The sequence below is a fragment of the Chlorocebus sabaeus genome, chromosome X, assembly GCF_047675955.1.
Source record: "Chlorocebus sabaeus isolate Y175 chromosome X, mChlSab1.0.hap1, whole genome shotgun sequence".
NCBI classification, from domain to species: domain Eukaryota; kingdom Metazoa; phylum Chordata; class Mammalia; order Primates; family Cercopithecidae; genus Chlorocebus; species Chlorocebus sabaeus.
Genome location: NC_132933.1, coordinates 104,594,622 through 104,610,568, shown reverse-complemented (window position 1 = coordinate 104,610,568; position 15,947 = coordinate 104,594,622). Strand labels below are relative to the sequence as shown.

Below are 15,947 nucleotides of genomic sequence, written 5' to 3'. Positions count from 1 at the left end.
GAGGTCAGAAGATGGAAAATTACTTGGAGGAAATCTCAGTGTGCAGGGGGATTCTGGCTAAACTGACTTGACAGGATTTTTGCTGAAACCGGCTAAATGGGCAGAGTCTCTGGATGAAGGACAGAGTCTGAGGTTGGGACCTAGTCAGAAACAGGACTCAGAGGAGCCTCACTCAAGTTTGGTCAAAGGAGGGTGACTCTCTCTGAAAGCATAAGCAATAAAGTCAACAGCAGTAAAATGAATGGATCACAAAGGAGAATTTTTGTGCAATGCTAAGCAGGACTCTGCTTTAACCATTGTGAAAGTTGATTATGTGAAGTGAGTTGTTCTTAGTTTTTTATAAATTCTTATTTGCAGAGAAAGCCTTCAGGTACTATGCTTCAGAGAGAATAGGTTGTAACATGTTTTGTTTTTGTTTTGTTTTGCTTTTGTCTCAGAAACAAAAAAAAAAAAACCTAATAAATGCAGTTAAGACACTATCTTAAAACAAATTCCCCGTTTTCTTACACTGATTATTTAAAAGATAAAGAAAAACAGATCAACACATTAAGAAAACCTAATTCAAACCTAGAGGAGCAGACTCGTCCTGCTCCAGTGTACCCTTGACACTAATGTTCGATTTTTAGAAAAACTGATAAAAAATTTATTTTCAATACTAACCAATCTGATCATATATAAGACTGCCTTCCCAAAGCTCATCCCTCATAAACCCTCAACGACTTGTCTAGAGACTCTATCATTTGCTCACCCCCAGTCTTAGTCCCATAATTTTTCATTTTTATATTGGACTCCAATCTAGGTACCAGTAAAATGTTAGAGGAAAGGCATAAACTGAGGAAAGGACTCTTAAGCAAAAAGAGTCCAGGGAAATTCTCAGCCTATCAAGATTGCAAAAGACACTAAAATTAGGAGAGGCACTGTCAGGAAGGTATGCTCTAGAGAGAAAGTCAAGAATGGGGCCATGTTTGCTAGTGCTGAAGAGATTAGGCACGCGACTCAAGGAGCTCTTCCACTATGCTCCGCCATAGCTGGTAATAGAAATGATATTACCTGGGAAAGATCCACAAAGGACCTGCTGGTCTAAAGGTGTGAATCACTATGACATACATTCTGAGAGGAGGGCTATGGGACCAGAGGGGAGAGCTTCAAGCTACAGAGGATTTTTCTGAGTCCTTGAAGCCAAATGGAATTTGTCCTGCTAGATTTCAAAATGGTTGGAAGCAGCGACTCCTTCCTTTCTTCCATTTTCTCCCATTTGAAATGGAAACATCTGTAACTATTATCCTACACCTGTCCCGCCACTGTATTTTTGGAACAGATAACTTGTTTTCTAGTGTCACGAATTCACAGCAGGAGAATTTTGCCCCAGGATGTTTCATAACCAGAGTCTCATCCATATCTGTTTTAGATGAGGAGACTTGGTACTTCTGAACTGATCTTATTTGGATAAGATGTCGGACTTCAGCAAATGTTGTACGGTTTGAGACATTTGAGGATTTGGGGACGGGGTGCATGTATTTTGCATGTGGGAGAGATGTGAATCCTCGGGGGCCAGAGGGCAAACTCTGGTAGACTGAACAATGTCCCTCCAAAAGATAGCCACATGGTAACCCCTGGAACCCGTGAGTGTTAACTTACAACAAAAAAAGTGATTATGTTGGTCAGGTGTGGTGGCTCGCACCTGTAATCCCAGCACTTTGGGAGGCCGAGGCGGGTGGGTCACGAGGTCAGGAGTCCAAGACCAGCCTGGCCAAGATGGTGAAACCCCATCTCTACTAAAAATACAAAAATTAGCTGGGCATGGTGGTGGGCGTCTGTAATCCCAGCTACTCAGGAGGCTGAGGCAGAGAATTGCTTGAACTCGGGGGGCAGAGGTTGCAGTGAGCCGAGATCACACCACTGCACTCCAGCCTGGGTGACAGAGTGAGACTCCGTCTCAAAAAAAAAAAAAAAAAGTAATTATGTTAAAGATCCTGAGATGGGGGAGATTCTCCTGGATTATCTGGGTGGGCCCTAAATGTAATAATGAGTGTCCTTATCAGATTGAGACAGGGAGATCTGACACAGACAGAAGAGAAGAAGGCAGTATGACTGCCATGGTTTGAATGTCCCCACCAAAACTTGTGCTGAAATGTAATTGCTATTGTAACACTATTAAGAGGTGGGGCTGTCGGGAAGTGATTAATGCCATTGTCATAAGAGTGGATTAGTTATCACGAGACTGGGTTTGTTATAAAAGGGAGTTTAGCCACATTTTCTCTGTCTGTCTCCTGCACTTGCTTTTACCTTTCATCCTTCCACTGTGGCACAACCCTCACCAGATGCCAGCGCCATGCTCTTGGACTCCCAGCCTCAAGAACTGTACACCAAATAAACGTCTCTCCTTTATAAATTACCCAGTTTGTGGTATTCCATTATAGTAACGAAACAAATGAAGGCAATGACCGTGGACATAGAGATTAGAGTGATGCAGCCATGTATTAGTCTGTTCTCACACTGCTATAAAGAACTGCCCGAGACTGGCCAATTTATAAAGGAAAGAGATTTAGTTGACTCACAGTTCTGCATGGCCTCATTGAAATTTTTCTTTCTTTCTTTGGCCTCAGGAAACAATCACGGCCAAAGGTGAAGAGGAAGCAAAGACTTTCTTCACATGGTGGCAGGAGACAGAAGTGCAAGCAGGGGAAATGCCAGATGCTTATAAAACCATCAGATCTCCTGAGAACTCACTGTCACAAGAACAGCATGGGGAAAACCGCTCCCATGGGGATTTTTAATCCGTGGGGATTGCAATTCGAGATGAGATTTGGGTGGGGACACAGAGCCAAACCATATCAAGCCACAAGCCAAGAAATGCTGGCAATCACCGGAAGCTGGAAGAGGCAAGGAACAGATTCTCTCCTAGAGCCTCTAGAAGAGTACAGCCCTGCTGACAACTTGATTTCAACTCAGTGAAACTGATTTCAGATTTCTGGCCTCCAGACTTGTGAGAGAATAAATTTATGTTGTTTATGCTACAAAGTTTGTGGTAATTTGTTACAGCAGCCAGAGGGAATTTGGGGTGGTTGTAAGGAGTGATGTAAATTATGTTAAAGAACCTTTGCAGTTGTAAGGTACATTCATTCATTCAACAAACAGTCGAGGCAATATAGAAGAGTAATTAAAAGCACAGACTTTGAGGCTGGGCGTGGGGTGGTTCACCCTTATAATCCCAGTGTTTTGGGAAGCCAAGGCAGGAGAATTGCTTGAGGCTAGGAGTTACTTCCAGATCAGCGGGGACAACACGGCAAGATCCCATCTCTTAAAAAAATTGCTTTAATTAAAAATAAATACATACATTTAAAATTGTATACATTTTAATGTATACATTAAAAATACATACATCCAAAGCACAGACTTTGGACTCCATTCACCTTGGGGGTGAATCCCAGCTCTGTCACCCACTGACTATGTGACCTCGAGCAGACTGCTTTATTCTCTGAGCCTCAGTCTCAACATCTGCACACTGGGGATGATAATAGTATTTAACTTAAGAGAAAGTTGTGAAAATTAATGGGAAGATGCACATAAAGGGCTTTGTGCTGGGCTCAAGGGCCATTGCCCTGTCCCTGCCTTAATAGAGCTCACTGTCATTTTGGGAGGATCTTAGAGAGATCAGGGCTGTAGACGGAAAGCCCAGAGAGGAACGGGGACGTGTTGGAGGTACCAGGGATGGGGGTAGGGGAAACTTCTTAGAGAAATTGACTTATGAGCTCCCTGAAGAACACAGTGGGCCCTAATTACATACTCTTTTTACTACTATTATTGCAAATATTATTAATATCAATAGGTAAAACATATTTCTGGTTCTTTGGTCTTCTAGAAAAAAAAATACAGAAGTGTTTTTTAGTTTAAATTTATTTTTAAAAACTTTTTTTTATAGAGGTGGGGGTCTCACTATGTAGCCCAGATTGTTCTGGAACTCCTGGCCTCAAGTGATCCTACTATCTCCTGCCTCAGCCCCTTAAAGTTTTGGGTTTACAGGCGTGAGCCACTGGGACTGGCTCATGGAAATGTTTCTTTCCCTCTCTCTCTCTCTGTCTTCTTTTTGTTTAGACAAGATCTTGCTCTGTGGCCCAGGTAGGCAACAGTGGCCGGATCATGGCTCACTGCAACCTCGTACTCCTGGGCTCAAGCAATCCTCCTACCTCAGCCTCCTGAGTAACTGGGACTACAGGCACACTACCTCGCTAATTTTATTTATTTATTTTTATTGTAGAGATAAAAGACAGGGTATCTCTCTGTTGCCCAGGCTGCGGTGCACTGCGTGATCGTGGCTCACTGCAACCTCTGCCTCCCGGGTTCAAGCGATCCACCAGCTGTGGCCTCCCAAAGTGCTGGGATTACAAGGGTGAGCCCCTGCGCCCGGCCCAAGTTTCTTACGTTACTACAGAGTTCCTAGGAAAAATCCCATACATGAAAAAGTTAGAAACTGACAGGAAGGATTTGAGATGGCGACCTGCTTCGTATACACTGCTTATTAATACTGGATAACAAATGCACCGCGGGGAATGGTGGGGGAGATAGGAAAAATGGCAAGATAAAAGCAGCCCATGAGTACTCTGATTTTGAAAGAATCTAAAGAGAAAATCAGAGCATGCGTACTCTGAACTTGGAGTAGCCAATCCCAGGGGATGCTTTAGGCGGGAAAATCAGAGTCTCTGCCCTCGCTTTGAGAAGGTTCTGTCCCTGGAGCCTGAGCTGAGAGACCCCACATCAGCTTGGCTTGTCCCGCCTACTGTTCTGACTTCTAATTGGCCAGACGGAGTTCACTGACTGCCCTGATTGGTCCATCATCCTGGGGCAGTGACATCACAGAATATTTTCTCCTCCTCCAGCCACACTTTGTCGCCAACTGCTGCCGACCTCGCCACCACTGCTTTGTCTCTGAGGTAGGTTCTCTTGAAGGGACACCCCAGATGGGCCAATGGGGGCAGATAGAAAAGGAGGAAGCCTCCGCAGGGGCCTCAAGTGCTTGGGCTTCCGAAAATCTTGAGGACTGAAAGACAACTAATGCCTTTCAGGACGATCATCATGGAGGAGCCTCCCGCCTCGGCCTCGCGCCTACAGGCCTGTGCCATCCCACCCCTAGAAATATTTTTTCATTTTTGTATTTTAATAGAGACGGGGATTCGTTATGTCGGCCAGGCTGGCCTCGACTGCCTGGGCTCAAGTAATCCTCCCGCCTCGGCCTTGGGACTACAGGCACGCACCACCTCGCCCCCACTAATATTTTTTTGTTTTTCATTTTTTAGTTCAGACGGTTTTGCTGTGTTGGCCAGGCTGGCCTAGACCGCCTGGGCTTAAGCAATCCTTCTGCCTCGGCCGCGGGACTACAGAAGGGCACCAGCCTGCCCACGCTTTTTTTTTTTTTTTTTTTTTTTTTTTTTAGTAGAAACCGGGTTTCACTATGTTGGCCAGGCTGGCCTCAACATCCTGGGCTCAAGCGATCCTCCCACTTTGGCCTCAGGACTACAGGTGTGTGCCATTCTGCCCCTGCTGGTTTGTTGTTGTTGTTGTTGTTTTTAGTAGAGACGGGGCTTCACTACATTGGCCGGGCTGGTCTTGACCTCCTGGGCTCAAGCGATCCTCCCACCTCGGCCTTGGAACTACAGACTACAGGCAGGAGCCACCTCACCCATGCTATTATTTTGTTGTTATTGTTGTTGGTAGAAATGGGGTTTTGCTATGTTGGCCAGGCTGGCCTCGACCTCCTGGGCTCCAGAGAGCCTCTTGCCTCAGCCTTGGGACTACAGGCATGCACCACCCTGCCCCCACTAATATTTTTTATGTAATTTTTTTTTTTTTTTTTTTTTTTTTTTTTTTTTTTTTTTTTTAGTAGAGAGTTTCGCTAGGTTGGCTAGGCTGGTATCGACCTTGTGGACTGAAGCCATCCGCCCCCCTTGGCCTGCCAAAGGGCTGAGATGTTACAGGCCTGCGCCACCACCCCCAGCTAATTTTCTGTGTGTTTTTCTTTTTTGTTTGTTTGTTTGTTTTTGTAGAGATGGGGGTTTTGCTGTGTTTCCCAGGCTGGTCTTGACCTCCTGGGCTCAAGTGATCTGCACACCTCGGCCTCCCAAAATGCTGGGATTACAGGCATGAGCCACCGAGCCTGGCCGATTGCTGCAAATTGAAATGCCCCCCATTCTCTCTAAGTGATGGAGGGCTCTTGTAGTCTCTGAGATTCTAGCTCTCTTCCTTCTAATAATTTACCAATAACCCAGTAATAGCCTCTAAATCCTTTCATATTAGCGATGCTCATTTCTCTTCAACAGAACAGAACCCCCCATCCCTCTGCCTGATCAGATCCATCACCAGAGAGACCATGTTACCTCTGGGACTCACTTCCCTCCCTTTATTTATTGACTGGGGGTGTCAGAACGCCCCCACTGGATACAATCACACAGTCACGTCCCTGCCTCCCCGACAAGGGTCTGTACATCTTTCAGGGTAAGCCTGGCCCCAGGGAAACTACTAACAACATTAGCCAATCCCGTCCCAAAGACTCAAGGCTGCTATGCCCATAGAACCTGTCATCCCCAATCAATACTTCTCCCAGAGACCCCTGGCTCCCTATTTTCATCTGACTTCTCCCCATGTCTTTACTCACGGACAGATAAGCCCCAGATGCAGAAATGCAACACCTGATTCCAGGTGACTGAGTGTGGCCGGCCTTCACTGATTTCTCCCTCCACAGGACTGGAAAGACTCAGGCTGTTTCTCTTGCAGGTCAGACTGCTCCCGGTGCCATGAATCGAGACGACGCCTTTGCAAAGAGACCCAGGGATGATGCTAAAACATCAGAGAGGAGAAGCAAGGTGAGGTGACCTGGAGGGGACAGAGCAGTGGTCCAGGGGACAGAGTAGGGTGACCAGGTTTCTGAGGAGGGGAGGACAGAGGTACTTGGGACAAGGAGCAGGGTCTCGGGGGAGATCTGGACCCTTGGGAGCCTCCCACCCTTGCTCTGTCATCACCTAGCATCCCTGGAGACAAGTCTGTGGCCGTGCACTACATTTGGTGACTCTCACTCCATTCTGCAAGGTGGGAAGAGAGCCAGCTAGCAGTATTAAAGCCCTACTGTGCGGCAGGGGAGAAGCTGGGGAAGGTTCCCATGTTGTCTCAGTTAGCCATGGCATCAACCAGGACGGATTATCATCCCCACTTCCCAGATCCACCACACAGGAAGCGGCTCCAGTTGAATGGCAGACATGCCTAGCTGAGTCACTGCCAGAATTTCTTTCTTTCTTTTTTCCTAGGCCTTTGGTGATATTGCCAAATACTTCTCTAAGAAAGAGTGGGAAAAGATGAAATACTCGGAGAAAATCAGCTGTGTGCATGTGAAGAGAAAGTATGAGGCCATGACTAAACTAGGTAACAGAAAGTTCTAGGAACAGACAAGTCTGGGGACACATGAGCATCCCTTTTCCTGCCTAGGCTACTTCTTAGGCTGCAGAAAGTACCCCACATTTTCCTTTTGTGCAGGGAAAAAATCACAAGGCAGCTTCTGGGTGTTCTGCTCTTCCGTATCCTGTCAGGGCTGAGGGCAGGGGCTGGCCACAGTGGAGCTCGTACCTAGATCCTGCACGTTTCTCTCCCATAGGCGTCTGATGAGCCCAACTGTCTCTGTGGCATCACAGCACATCTCCCACCCTACCTTCCTCCTTTCGCTCCTTTCGGCTTTCTCTCTCTCTCTCTCTCTCTCTCTCTCTCTCTCTCTCTCTCTCTCTCTCTCTCTCTCTCTTTGAATCAGTCACCTAGGCTAGAGTGCAATAGTGCAATCATAGCTCAATGCAGCCTCGAACTCCTGGGCTCAAGCATTCATCCTGCCCAGCTTATGGAGTAGCTGAGGCTACAGGCACATGCCGCCATGCCCAACTAATTTTATTTTATATTTTGTAGATATGGGAGTCTCTCTATGTTACCCAGGCTCTTCTTGAACTCCTGGCCTCAAGCAATCCTCCCGCCTCAGCCTCCCAAAGCGCTGGTACGACAGACATGAGCCACCGTGCCGGGTCTAAGTTTGTCCCTTAAGGAATAAACATTTTGCTTCTTTCTAGGTTTCAATGTCACCCTCCCACCTTTCATGCGTAATAAACAGGCCACAGACTTCCAGGGGAATGATTCTGATAATGACCGTAACTGCGGGAATCAGGGTGAGTAGATGGGAAGGGGCTAGAAAGGGTCTCCTCAAGCCCAGTTGCTCTTCAGCTCAGCTACCTGGGAAAGATCCTCAGGCATTTGTTCCCTCATACACAGCAGGGCTGAGTGAAAACAAAATTGCATACAGAAAGTTGACTACAGAGGCCATTCATAAAATTCTAAAACATGCAAAACAAGAATATGTATTTTTATGGATAATAAGTAAATGGTAAATGCATGAAAACATGAATGCGAATAAAAAGCCATCAAATTGAGGAGACTGGCTGTAAATGGAGAAGGAGGGGGGCAGGGATTGGTGAGTGCTGCACAGACAGCTTCAGCCGTGACTTGTTGATAGTGTGTTTTGTTTTGTTTTTGTTTTTGTTTTGAACTGGAGATTTGCTCTTGTTGCCCAGGCTGGAGTGCAGCGGCGCAGTCTCAGCCCACTACAACCTCTGCCTCCTGGGTTCAAGCGATTCTCCTGCCTCAGCCTCCTGAGTAGATGGGATTACAGGCGCCCGCCACCATGCCCACCTAATTTTTGTATTTTTAGTAGAGACAGGGTTTCACCATGTTGGCCAGGCTGCTCTCAAACTCCTGACCTCAGGTGATCCACCCGCCTCAGCCTCCCAAAGTGCTGGGATCACAGGTGTGAGCTACTGCACCCAGCCCGTTTATAGTGTTTCTAATATTCTGAATAAATAAATCAGGCCTAACATAGTCATGGGGTAATGTTGAGATGCGACTGAACTCAATATTATTCCCCATGCTTTTCCGTGTGTTTGAAATATTTCTTTTTTAAAGGACTTGTTGTTCTTGCTAAACACTGTTAATGAATCAAAGGACAGTTAAGAAAATGTTAAAAGTGAAAAACAAAAAGAAAATGTTAAAAGTGTAGATCCGCCAAAAACTTCCAGAGTTTTAACAGCATATCGATACTGGATAAATATCTTAAGAGAGAGGGTGATGAACCCATGACATAATAAAGATCGCTGTTTCTCTGTATTTTATTAAAACCAAATAGTCTTCTCATTCCCAAACAACCCCAATTCTCCGTGATGAGCTTGGAAGTGAGTTTGAAAGAGTGATCCCTCATCCAACACAGAGAGCTTTCCCACTTGTCAGTGAGCGGAGATAACAGTGTGTGAAAAAAAAAGACAGGTTCTTGCGTAGAGAGCTTTGTGCATTTCAGGAATATAAAGGGGACACATGTGTTTACTTGCTCTTCTGCTCTGACAATACAATCATAAGACAAGGTCAGAATGTCCAAACTGTCTCCAATAGACCTATTACTTCCCAACAAACAGGCCAGATTCTACAATCTCCCACAATCACTACAAGAGATCTGAAAATCCAGTGCTTGAGTATCTGCCAAGCTTTTGACTTTAAAGGAGTGTCTTTATACTGAAAATATTTCAGAGCCACTGGACTAAATCATCCACGGTTCATCACACATTTAACAGCTTAATTGACGTACTTATGGTATGTACACTTCACCCATTTGAAGTGTACAGTGATTTTTAGTTGTTGCACATCTTGAGTGGATACAGTTCAGTTTCCCAACAAATCAGTTTAATTATCTGGGAGAAAGTAAAAGATACGTAATGGAATAAGATGAGACTGTGATGGGGTTTAACCCCCATTTGATAAACTATGAGATGGAAAATTCTGAACTGATGCCACAGATAAGTGAACCAACCATTACTAAACGTAATTCAGAAGCAAATCTCAAATAACTCCTCAACAATGAGTGGACTCATAACCCTCTGCTGCAGAATGCCCTGATGCAACAGAAGTCTCTCTAGAGTTTGGAAATCTTTCCCAACAAATTAAAATTCTGATGTCTTCTCTTTCAGTTGAACGTCCTCAGACGACTTTCGGCAGGTTCCAGAGAATCTTCCCAAAGGTGAGTATCTCTCAAATCTAAAGGACCAGAGAACCTTTGTCTCTCCACGCATGTGAATACAGGTAAGAGTGGGGGAATATCAAAAATGCCCTCATTGCCTCCTTCTCCCCATGTCTATCACAACACCTGATGTTAGCATCGACGGCTTGATAATACTAAGAGCTGTCATCCTTAATACTTCTTTTGTTTTCATAGTGATGCCAGATACTACTTTAAGCAGTTCACATGGATGAATTAATTTAATCCATAAGAAGACCTCTATGACGTTGTTTCTGTTATTATCTCCAAATAATAATGAGTCACACACTTCAGTTGTCATCCATATAAAAGCCATGTGACTTGGTGCAAATCTTCTAAGTTCTCTGAGCTCCAGATTCCTGGTCCATGCAATGGAAATAAGAATCACAGTCCACGTTTTAGATCATGGTTATCAGCAGCATAATAATAAAATGAGGCTATCCGGTACAGAGATGTTAAAGAATTTTCCTGAGGCGCAGTGGCAGGGGTAGTCTAATCTAGAACTCCAAGCCATTTAAAGCTCATTCACGTTTGCATTTGTTTATGAAGTTCAGATGTTGCTCACTAGGGCTTTACCCCATAGGGCCTGCTAGAGCTTCTGTTGAGACACCCACTCTCGCAACAGGAAGGACCAGCTGGCCTCTGCTCTGTTACCGGGGTCGCTTGCATGGCTTAGGAATCGCTTTGACTGTTGACCCCTCCCTACTGTGAGCTCCTTGAGGGCCTTGTCTGCACCTGGGGCATCTGGGAAGCCCCAGTCCCAGTCCAGGGGATCCCTCGGAGGCCCCTGAATGAGTGACCCCACAAGCGCAGATTCAACTCTGGTTTAGAGGGTAAAGGGATCTGGGAGTTGGGTTGCCAGTGTGGAGACCGAATTCAAAGAAGGATCCAGAAAGATATTGTTATTATTACTACATTTAAACAGTGTTTACAAGCTCAGAGAGGACTTTCCCTTAGCCTATTTTACATGTATTGTTCACTATTTCATAAGCGAGGAAGCTGCGTAAAAAGTACCTTAAGGGCCGGGCGCGGTGGCTCACGACTGTAATGCCAGTCGTGAGCCTTACTTTGGGAGGCCGAGGCAGGCAGATCACAAGGTCAAGAAATCGAGACCATCCCGGCCGACATGGTGAAACCTTATCTCTACTAAAAACACAAAACTTAGTGGGGCGTGGTAGTGCCTGCCTATAGTCCCAGCTACTCGGGAGGCTGAGGCAGGGGAATCACTTGAACCGGGGGAGGGGGAGATTGCAGTGAGCAGAAATCACACCACTGCACTCTAGCCAGGCGACGGAGCAAGTCTCCGTTTCAAAAACCAGAACAAAAACAAAATCAAAACAAAACAAAAACACAAAAATAAAAGAGTAGCTTAATATTGTTGGTCAGTGACACATCCCAATGCAAGCAGAATTGGTATGGGTACCACCTCACTGAATTCCACATTCAATGTTGGTGCCTCGGTAGGGTGGTATGCCATATCTGGTACTGCTTTCTTTGATGTCTGGGTTAATTTCAGCAAACCATTTCTTTCCCTCTCTCTTCCCAGTATTCATTGCCCCACATCATCTTTCCCAGCAGCGTTTTGTCCCCTCTCTATGTCTTTACATTTACTCTCCCAGCAGCAGTCTACAAGCTTATATTGGGATCCCTTGTATTTTATAGAAGCTCTTCCTTTTGTAGACCTTGTGAAGTCTTAGAATGCTATTCTACAAAACTTCTGTACACCACACTCTCAATTACATGGAGATTTCTGCTGTTTGCACAAATGTCAGTCTTGAAAGAGTGTAAAGATAAGCATTCTAGCCCTGGAATTCCACCCCATTCATTTAGGCCATTCCTTTCCCTTCTAACCTCCCAGGTTTCTCCTTATTTAGGTAAGTGTAACTCTCCCAGCGTTGTTGAGAACATTGATTAAGGTAATGCGTGTGAAGACGCTTTGTAAGCTCTAAAGCACTATAGAAATGTGACTGATACTGTTTATCTGTGACCTTCACATTACAAAGATCATGCTCAAGAAGCCAGCAGAGGAAGGCAACGATTCGAAGGGAGTGCCAGAAGCATCTGGCCCACAGAACGATGGGAAACAGCCGTGCCCCCCGGGAAAACCAAGTACCTCTGAGAAGATTAACAAGACATCTGGTAAGAGGAAACAATCCAGGAATAACCCCTCTGGCTTCCCTGGCTATGTTCAGGTGTGGGGACTGGGTGTGTGGCATGGATCCCAGACAAGCCTGGGTCCAGGCTGGGCTGATGAGCTTGCCCAGCTCCAGATGAGATGTTAGACATGACTTCCAGAGACACAGACTGGAGTTGACGTCCGTATAAAAAACCACGTGACTTGGGGCAAGTCTTCCAAATTTTCTCAGCTCCAGATTCCTAGTCCATAAGATGGAAATAAAGAATCATAGTTAATAGATTGTTTGGAGGTATTAAATTAAATATAGAAAGCCTGATGACATGAAAGGTGCTCAAGCAATTCTGCCTGTGATAACCTGGGATCATAGCTTACTCAGCTCAATGCCTGATACCCAACACAGGTGTACTTCAGAGATATTGCAGGTTCGGTTCCAGACCACTACGATAAAGTGAGTCGCACACGTTGTTTTTTCTTTGTTTGGCAGCGCATAAAAACATTATGTTTACACAACAGTGTAGTCTACTAAGTGTGCAATAGCGTTATGTCTAAAAATGTACATACCTTAATTTTAAAATAATTCTTTGTTAAAGATGCTAACAATCTTCTGAGCCTTCAGTGAGTCACACTCTTTTTGCTGGTGGAGGGTCTTGCCTCGGTGTTGATGGCTGCTGGCTGATCAAGGTGGTGGTTGCTGAAGGGTGGAGTGGCTGTGGCAGTTTCTTAAAAGAAGACGACAATGAAATTTGCCACATCGATTAGCTCTCCCTTTCATGAAGCACATCTCTGTAGTATGTGATGCTATTGGATAGCATTTTACCCACAGTAGAACTTCTTTCAAAGTTGGAGTCAATCCTCTCTAGCTATGAAAGTTTTAGATGGCGTCACCTTCCAATAGAAGGCATTTTATCTACATTGAAAATCTGTTGTTTAGTGTAGCCACCTTCAACAGTGATCTTAGCTAGATCTTCTGGGTAACTTGCTGCAGCTTCTCCATCAGGGTTTGCTGCTACACCTTGCACTTTTATGTTATGGAGACGGCTTCTTTCCTGAAACCTCACAAACCAACCTCTGCTAGTTTCACACGTTTCCTCTGTAGCTTCTTCACCTCTCTCAGCTTTCATGGACTGGAAGAGAGTTTGGGTCTTGCTCTGAATTAGACTCTGGCTTAACGGAGTGTTGTGGCTGGTTTCATCTTCTATCCCGACCACTCAAACTTTCTCTATTTCAGCAGTAACGCAGTTTTGCTTTCTTATTCTTGTGTTCACTGGAGTATTAGTAATATTATTTTCTTCAAGAACTTTTCCTTTGCAGTGTATACTATTATTTCCTTCAAGAACTTTTCCTTTGCATTCACGGCTTGGCTGTTTGGCGCAAGAGGCAGAGTTTTCAGCCTGTCTTGGCTTTCAGCATGCCTTCCTCACTCAGCTTAGCCATTTCTAGCTTCTGATTTAAAGTGAGAGACATGCGACTCTTCCTTTCATTTGAACACTTAGCGGCCATTGTAGGGTTGTTCACTGTCCTAATTTCAGTATTGCTGTGTCTCAGGAAATAGGGAGGCCCAAGAAAAGGAAGAGAGGCAGGGAAGAGCTCATCCGTGGAGCAGTCAGACCACACACAACATTGATCGGTTACGTTCGTCGTCATCTGTGGGCGCAGTTCCTAGTACCCCCAAAGCATTTACACACAACAGGATGACTATAGTCAATAATAACTTAATCGTACGTTTAAAAATAACTAAAAGAGTGTAATTGGATTGTTTGTAACACAGGAATAAATGGTTGAGGGGATGGATACCCTATTTTCCATCATGTGATTATTACGCATTGCATGCACATATCAAAACATCTCACGTACCGCGTAAGTATATACACCTACTGTGTACCCAAAAAATAAAGAACAAAAATTATTTCAAAAGACTAAAAGACAACAAAGATCATTGCAATGATAACATCAAAGCTCACTGATCACAAATCACCTTAACAGATATAATAATAATGGAAAAGTGTAAAATTGGTGAAAATTTCTAAAAAAAGAAAATGCTGTATCTGCGAAGCACTATGAAAATGAGGTGCCATTAAACAAGGTATGCCTGTGTGCCCTTAACAAATACGTGCAGAGTGAAAGGAGGTATGGGTCAGCGTTCCCGTAAGTGAAGATGTTGGGAATCTAAACCTCACAACGGAAGGAGCCAGAAGCTAAAACTTTAATTGCCATTTGGCCTGTATTGGTGTGGGTCTCAGGTCTCAGCCTCTCTAGCCAGAGAATGTGAAAAACTGGGTAAAGAAGGCCTGTGGGCACTTGGGAGCATGGAGGCATCTCCTGTTTTTGAGAAAACAGAGCCTAACACTCTTCAACCTACCCAACCCTCATCTTCCAACTCTTCTCCATCATAGGACCCAAAAGGGGGAAACATGCCTGGACCCACAGACTGCGTGAGAGAAAGCAGCTGGTGATTTATGAAGAGATCAGCGACCCTGAGGAAGACAACGAGTAACTCCGTAAGTGAACCTTCGGCTCATCCCCCACATCCCTGCAGATGTGCTATTCTGTTACGGTACCGGTATCCCATCTTGTCACTTGTTCCCCAAATCATTCCCTTCTCATAATTTTCTAGGGTACAGCATTGAGGCTGAATGATGAGATTTCCCATGCTTCCATGCAGGGAGCTTTCTACTCCCTGCCCTGTATATCCAGGGATCCTCCCTACCCAGGATGCTGTGGGCTCCCAAACCCCAGGTCAGCCCTGAGGTGTGGGCCACACCTTCCTCTAGCCTAGGAATGGATAAACCAGGTGAGGAAGTCACTGTGGCATGAGCGGATGGTTCTCTTCGAGGAACCGTGGAAGGTGTGTGCAGGTCCCGAGGTAGGGCAGAATCAGAGTGTGAAGGGTCTAAAGGTCAGGAGGAGTTGAGACTGAGTGGTCACACGGTGGGAACTCACTGCCACTTACTTTCCTTCTCTCTTCTTGCCTCAGCCTCAGGGATGTGACACATGCCCATGATGAGAAGCAGAACGTGGTGACCTTTCACGAACATGGGCATGGCTGCGGACCCCTTGTCATCAGGTGCATAGCAAGCGAAAGCGAGTGTTCACAACAGTGCAAAGTTGAGCGTCATTTTTCTTAGTGTGCCAAGAGTTCGATGTTAGCGTTTCCGTTGTATTGTCTTACAGTGTGCCATTCTGTTAGATATTATCCTTTTCATTGATGAGCAAGACACGCTTAACACGTATTTCGGTTTGTATATCCATGCATCTACTTAAAAAATAAGTATAGTCAGATATTCTCTGCATAGAACAGCGCTACCCTCCTCTCTCCCCAGATGTGACTACTGAGGGCAGTTCTGAGTGCTTAATTTCAGTTTCCTCTGCATTTACACACACACCACACACACTCGCGCGTGCGCGCGCGCACACACACACACACACACAGTCACACCAAGTACCACTATAAGCATCTCCCATCTGCTTTTCCCCAGTGCCATGCGTCCTGGTCAAGCCCCCCTCACTCCGTTTCCTGTTCAGCATGTACTCCTCTCATCCAATTCCCGTGTATCAGTTACTGACAGTTAATAAACCTTTGCAAACGTTCCCCAATTGTTTGCTCCTCTCATTATTGTGCACACAGGTCTGTGCACGTGTGTGAATATTTCTTTAGGAGAGATTCTTAGAAGTGGAATTGCTGTATCAGAGGAGTCATTTATTCAACAA

General features: G+C 45.2%; 1 protein-coding gene across 5 annotated transcripts; it reads left to right on the top strand.

The window, feature by feature from the left end:
• Nucleotides 1-6,151: 6,151 nt before the first annotated feature.
• On the top strand, nucleotides 6,152-14,774 carry LOC140710785 (putative protein SSX6). 5 transcript variants are annotated; one of them, XM_073013234.1, is made up of 7 exons: nucleotides 6,152-6,857; nucleotides 7,296-7,410; nucleotides 8,097-8,192; nucleotides 10,035-10,084; nucleotides 12,106-12,241; nucleotides 13,785-13,857; nucleotides 14,628-14,774. In XM_073013234.1, the coding sequence occupies exons 1-7, from the start codon at nucleotides 6,789-6,791 to the stop codon at nucleotides 14,731-14,733; spliced, it is 645 nt and encodes a 214-aa protein (XP_072869335.1). In that variant the 5' UTR covers nucleotides 6,152-6,788; the 3' UTR covers nucleotides 14,734-14,774. The 5 variants fall into 5 exon arrangements, with proteins under 5 accessions (XP_072869335.1, XP_072869334.1, XP_072869333.1 ...); XM_073013233.1 differs by having other exon boundaries at nucleotides 13,785-13,939; nucleotides 14,633-14,774; XM_073013232.1 differs by lacking the exon at nucleotides 13,785-13,857 and adding an exon at nucleotides 7,018-7,152 and having other exon boundaries at nucleotides 14,633-14,774.
• The last annotated feature ends 1,173 nt before the right edge of the window (nucleotides 14,775-15,947 follow it).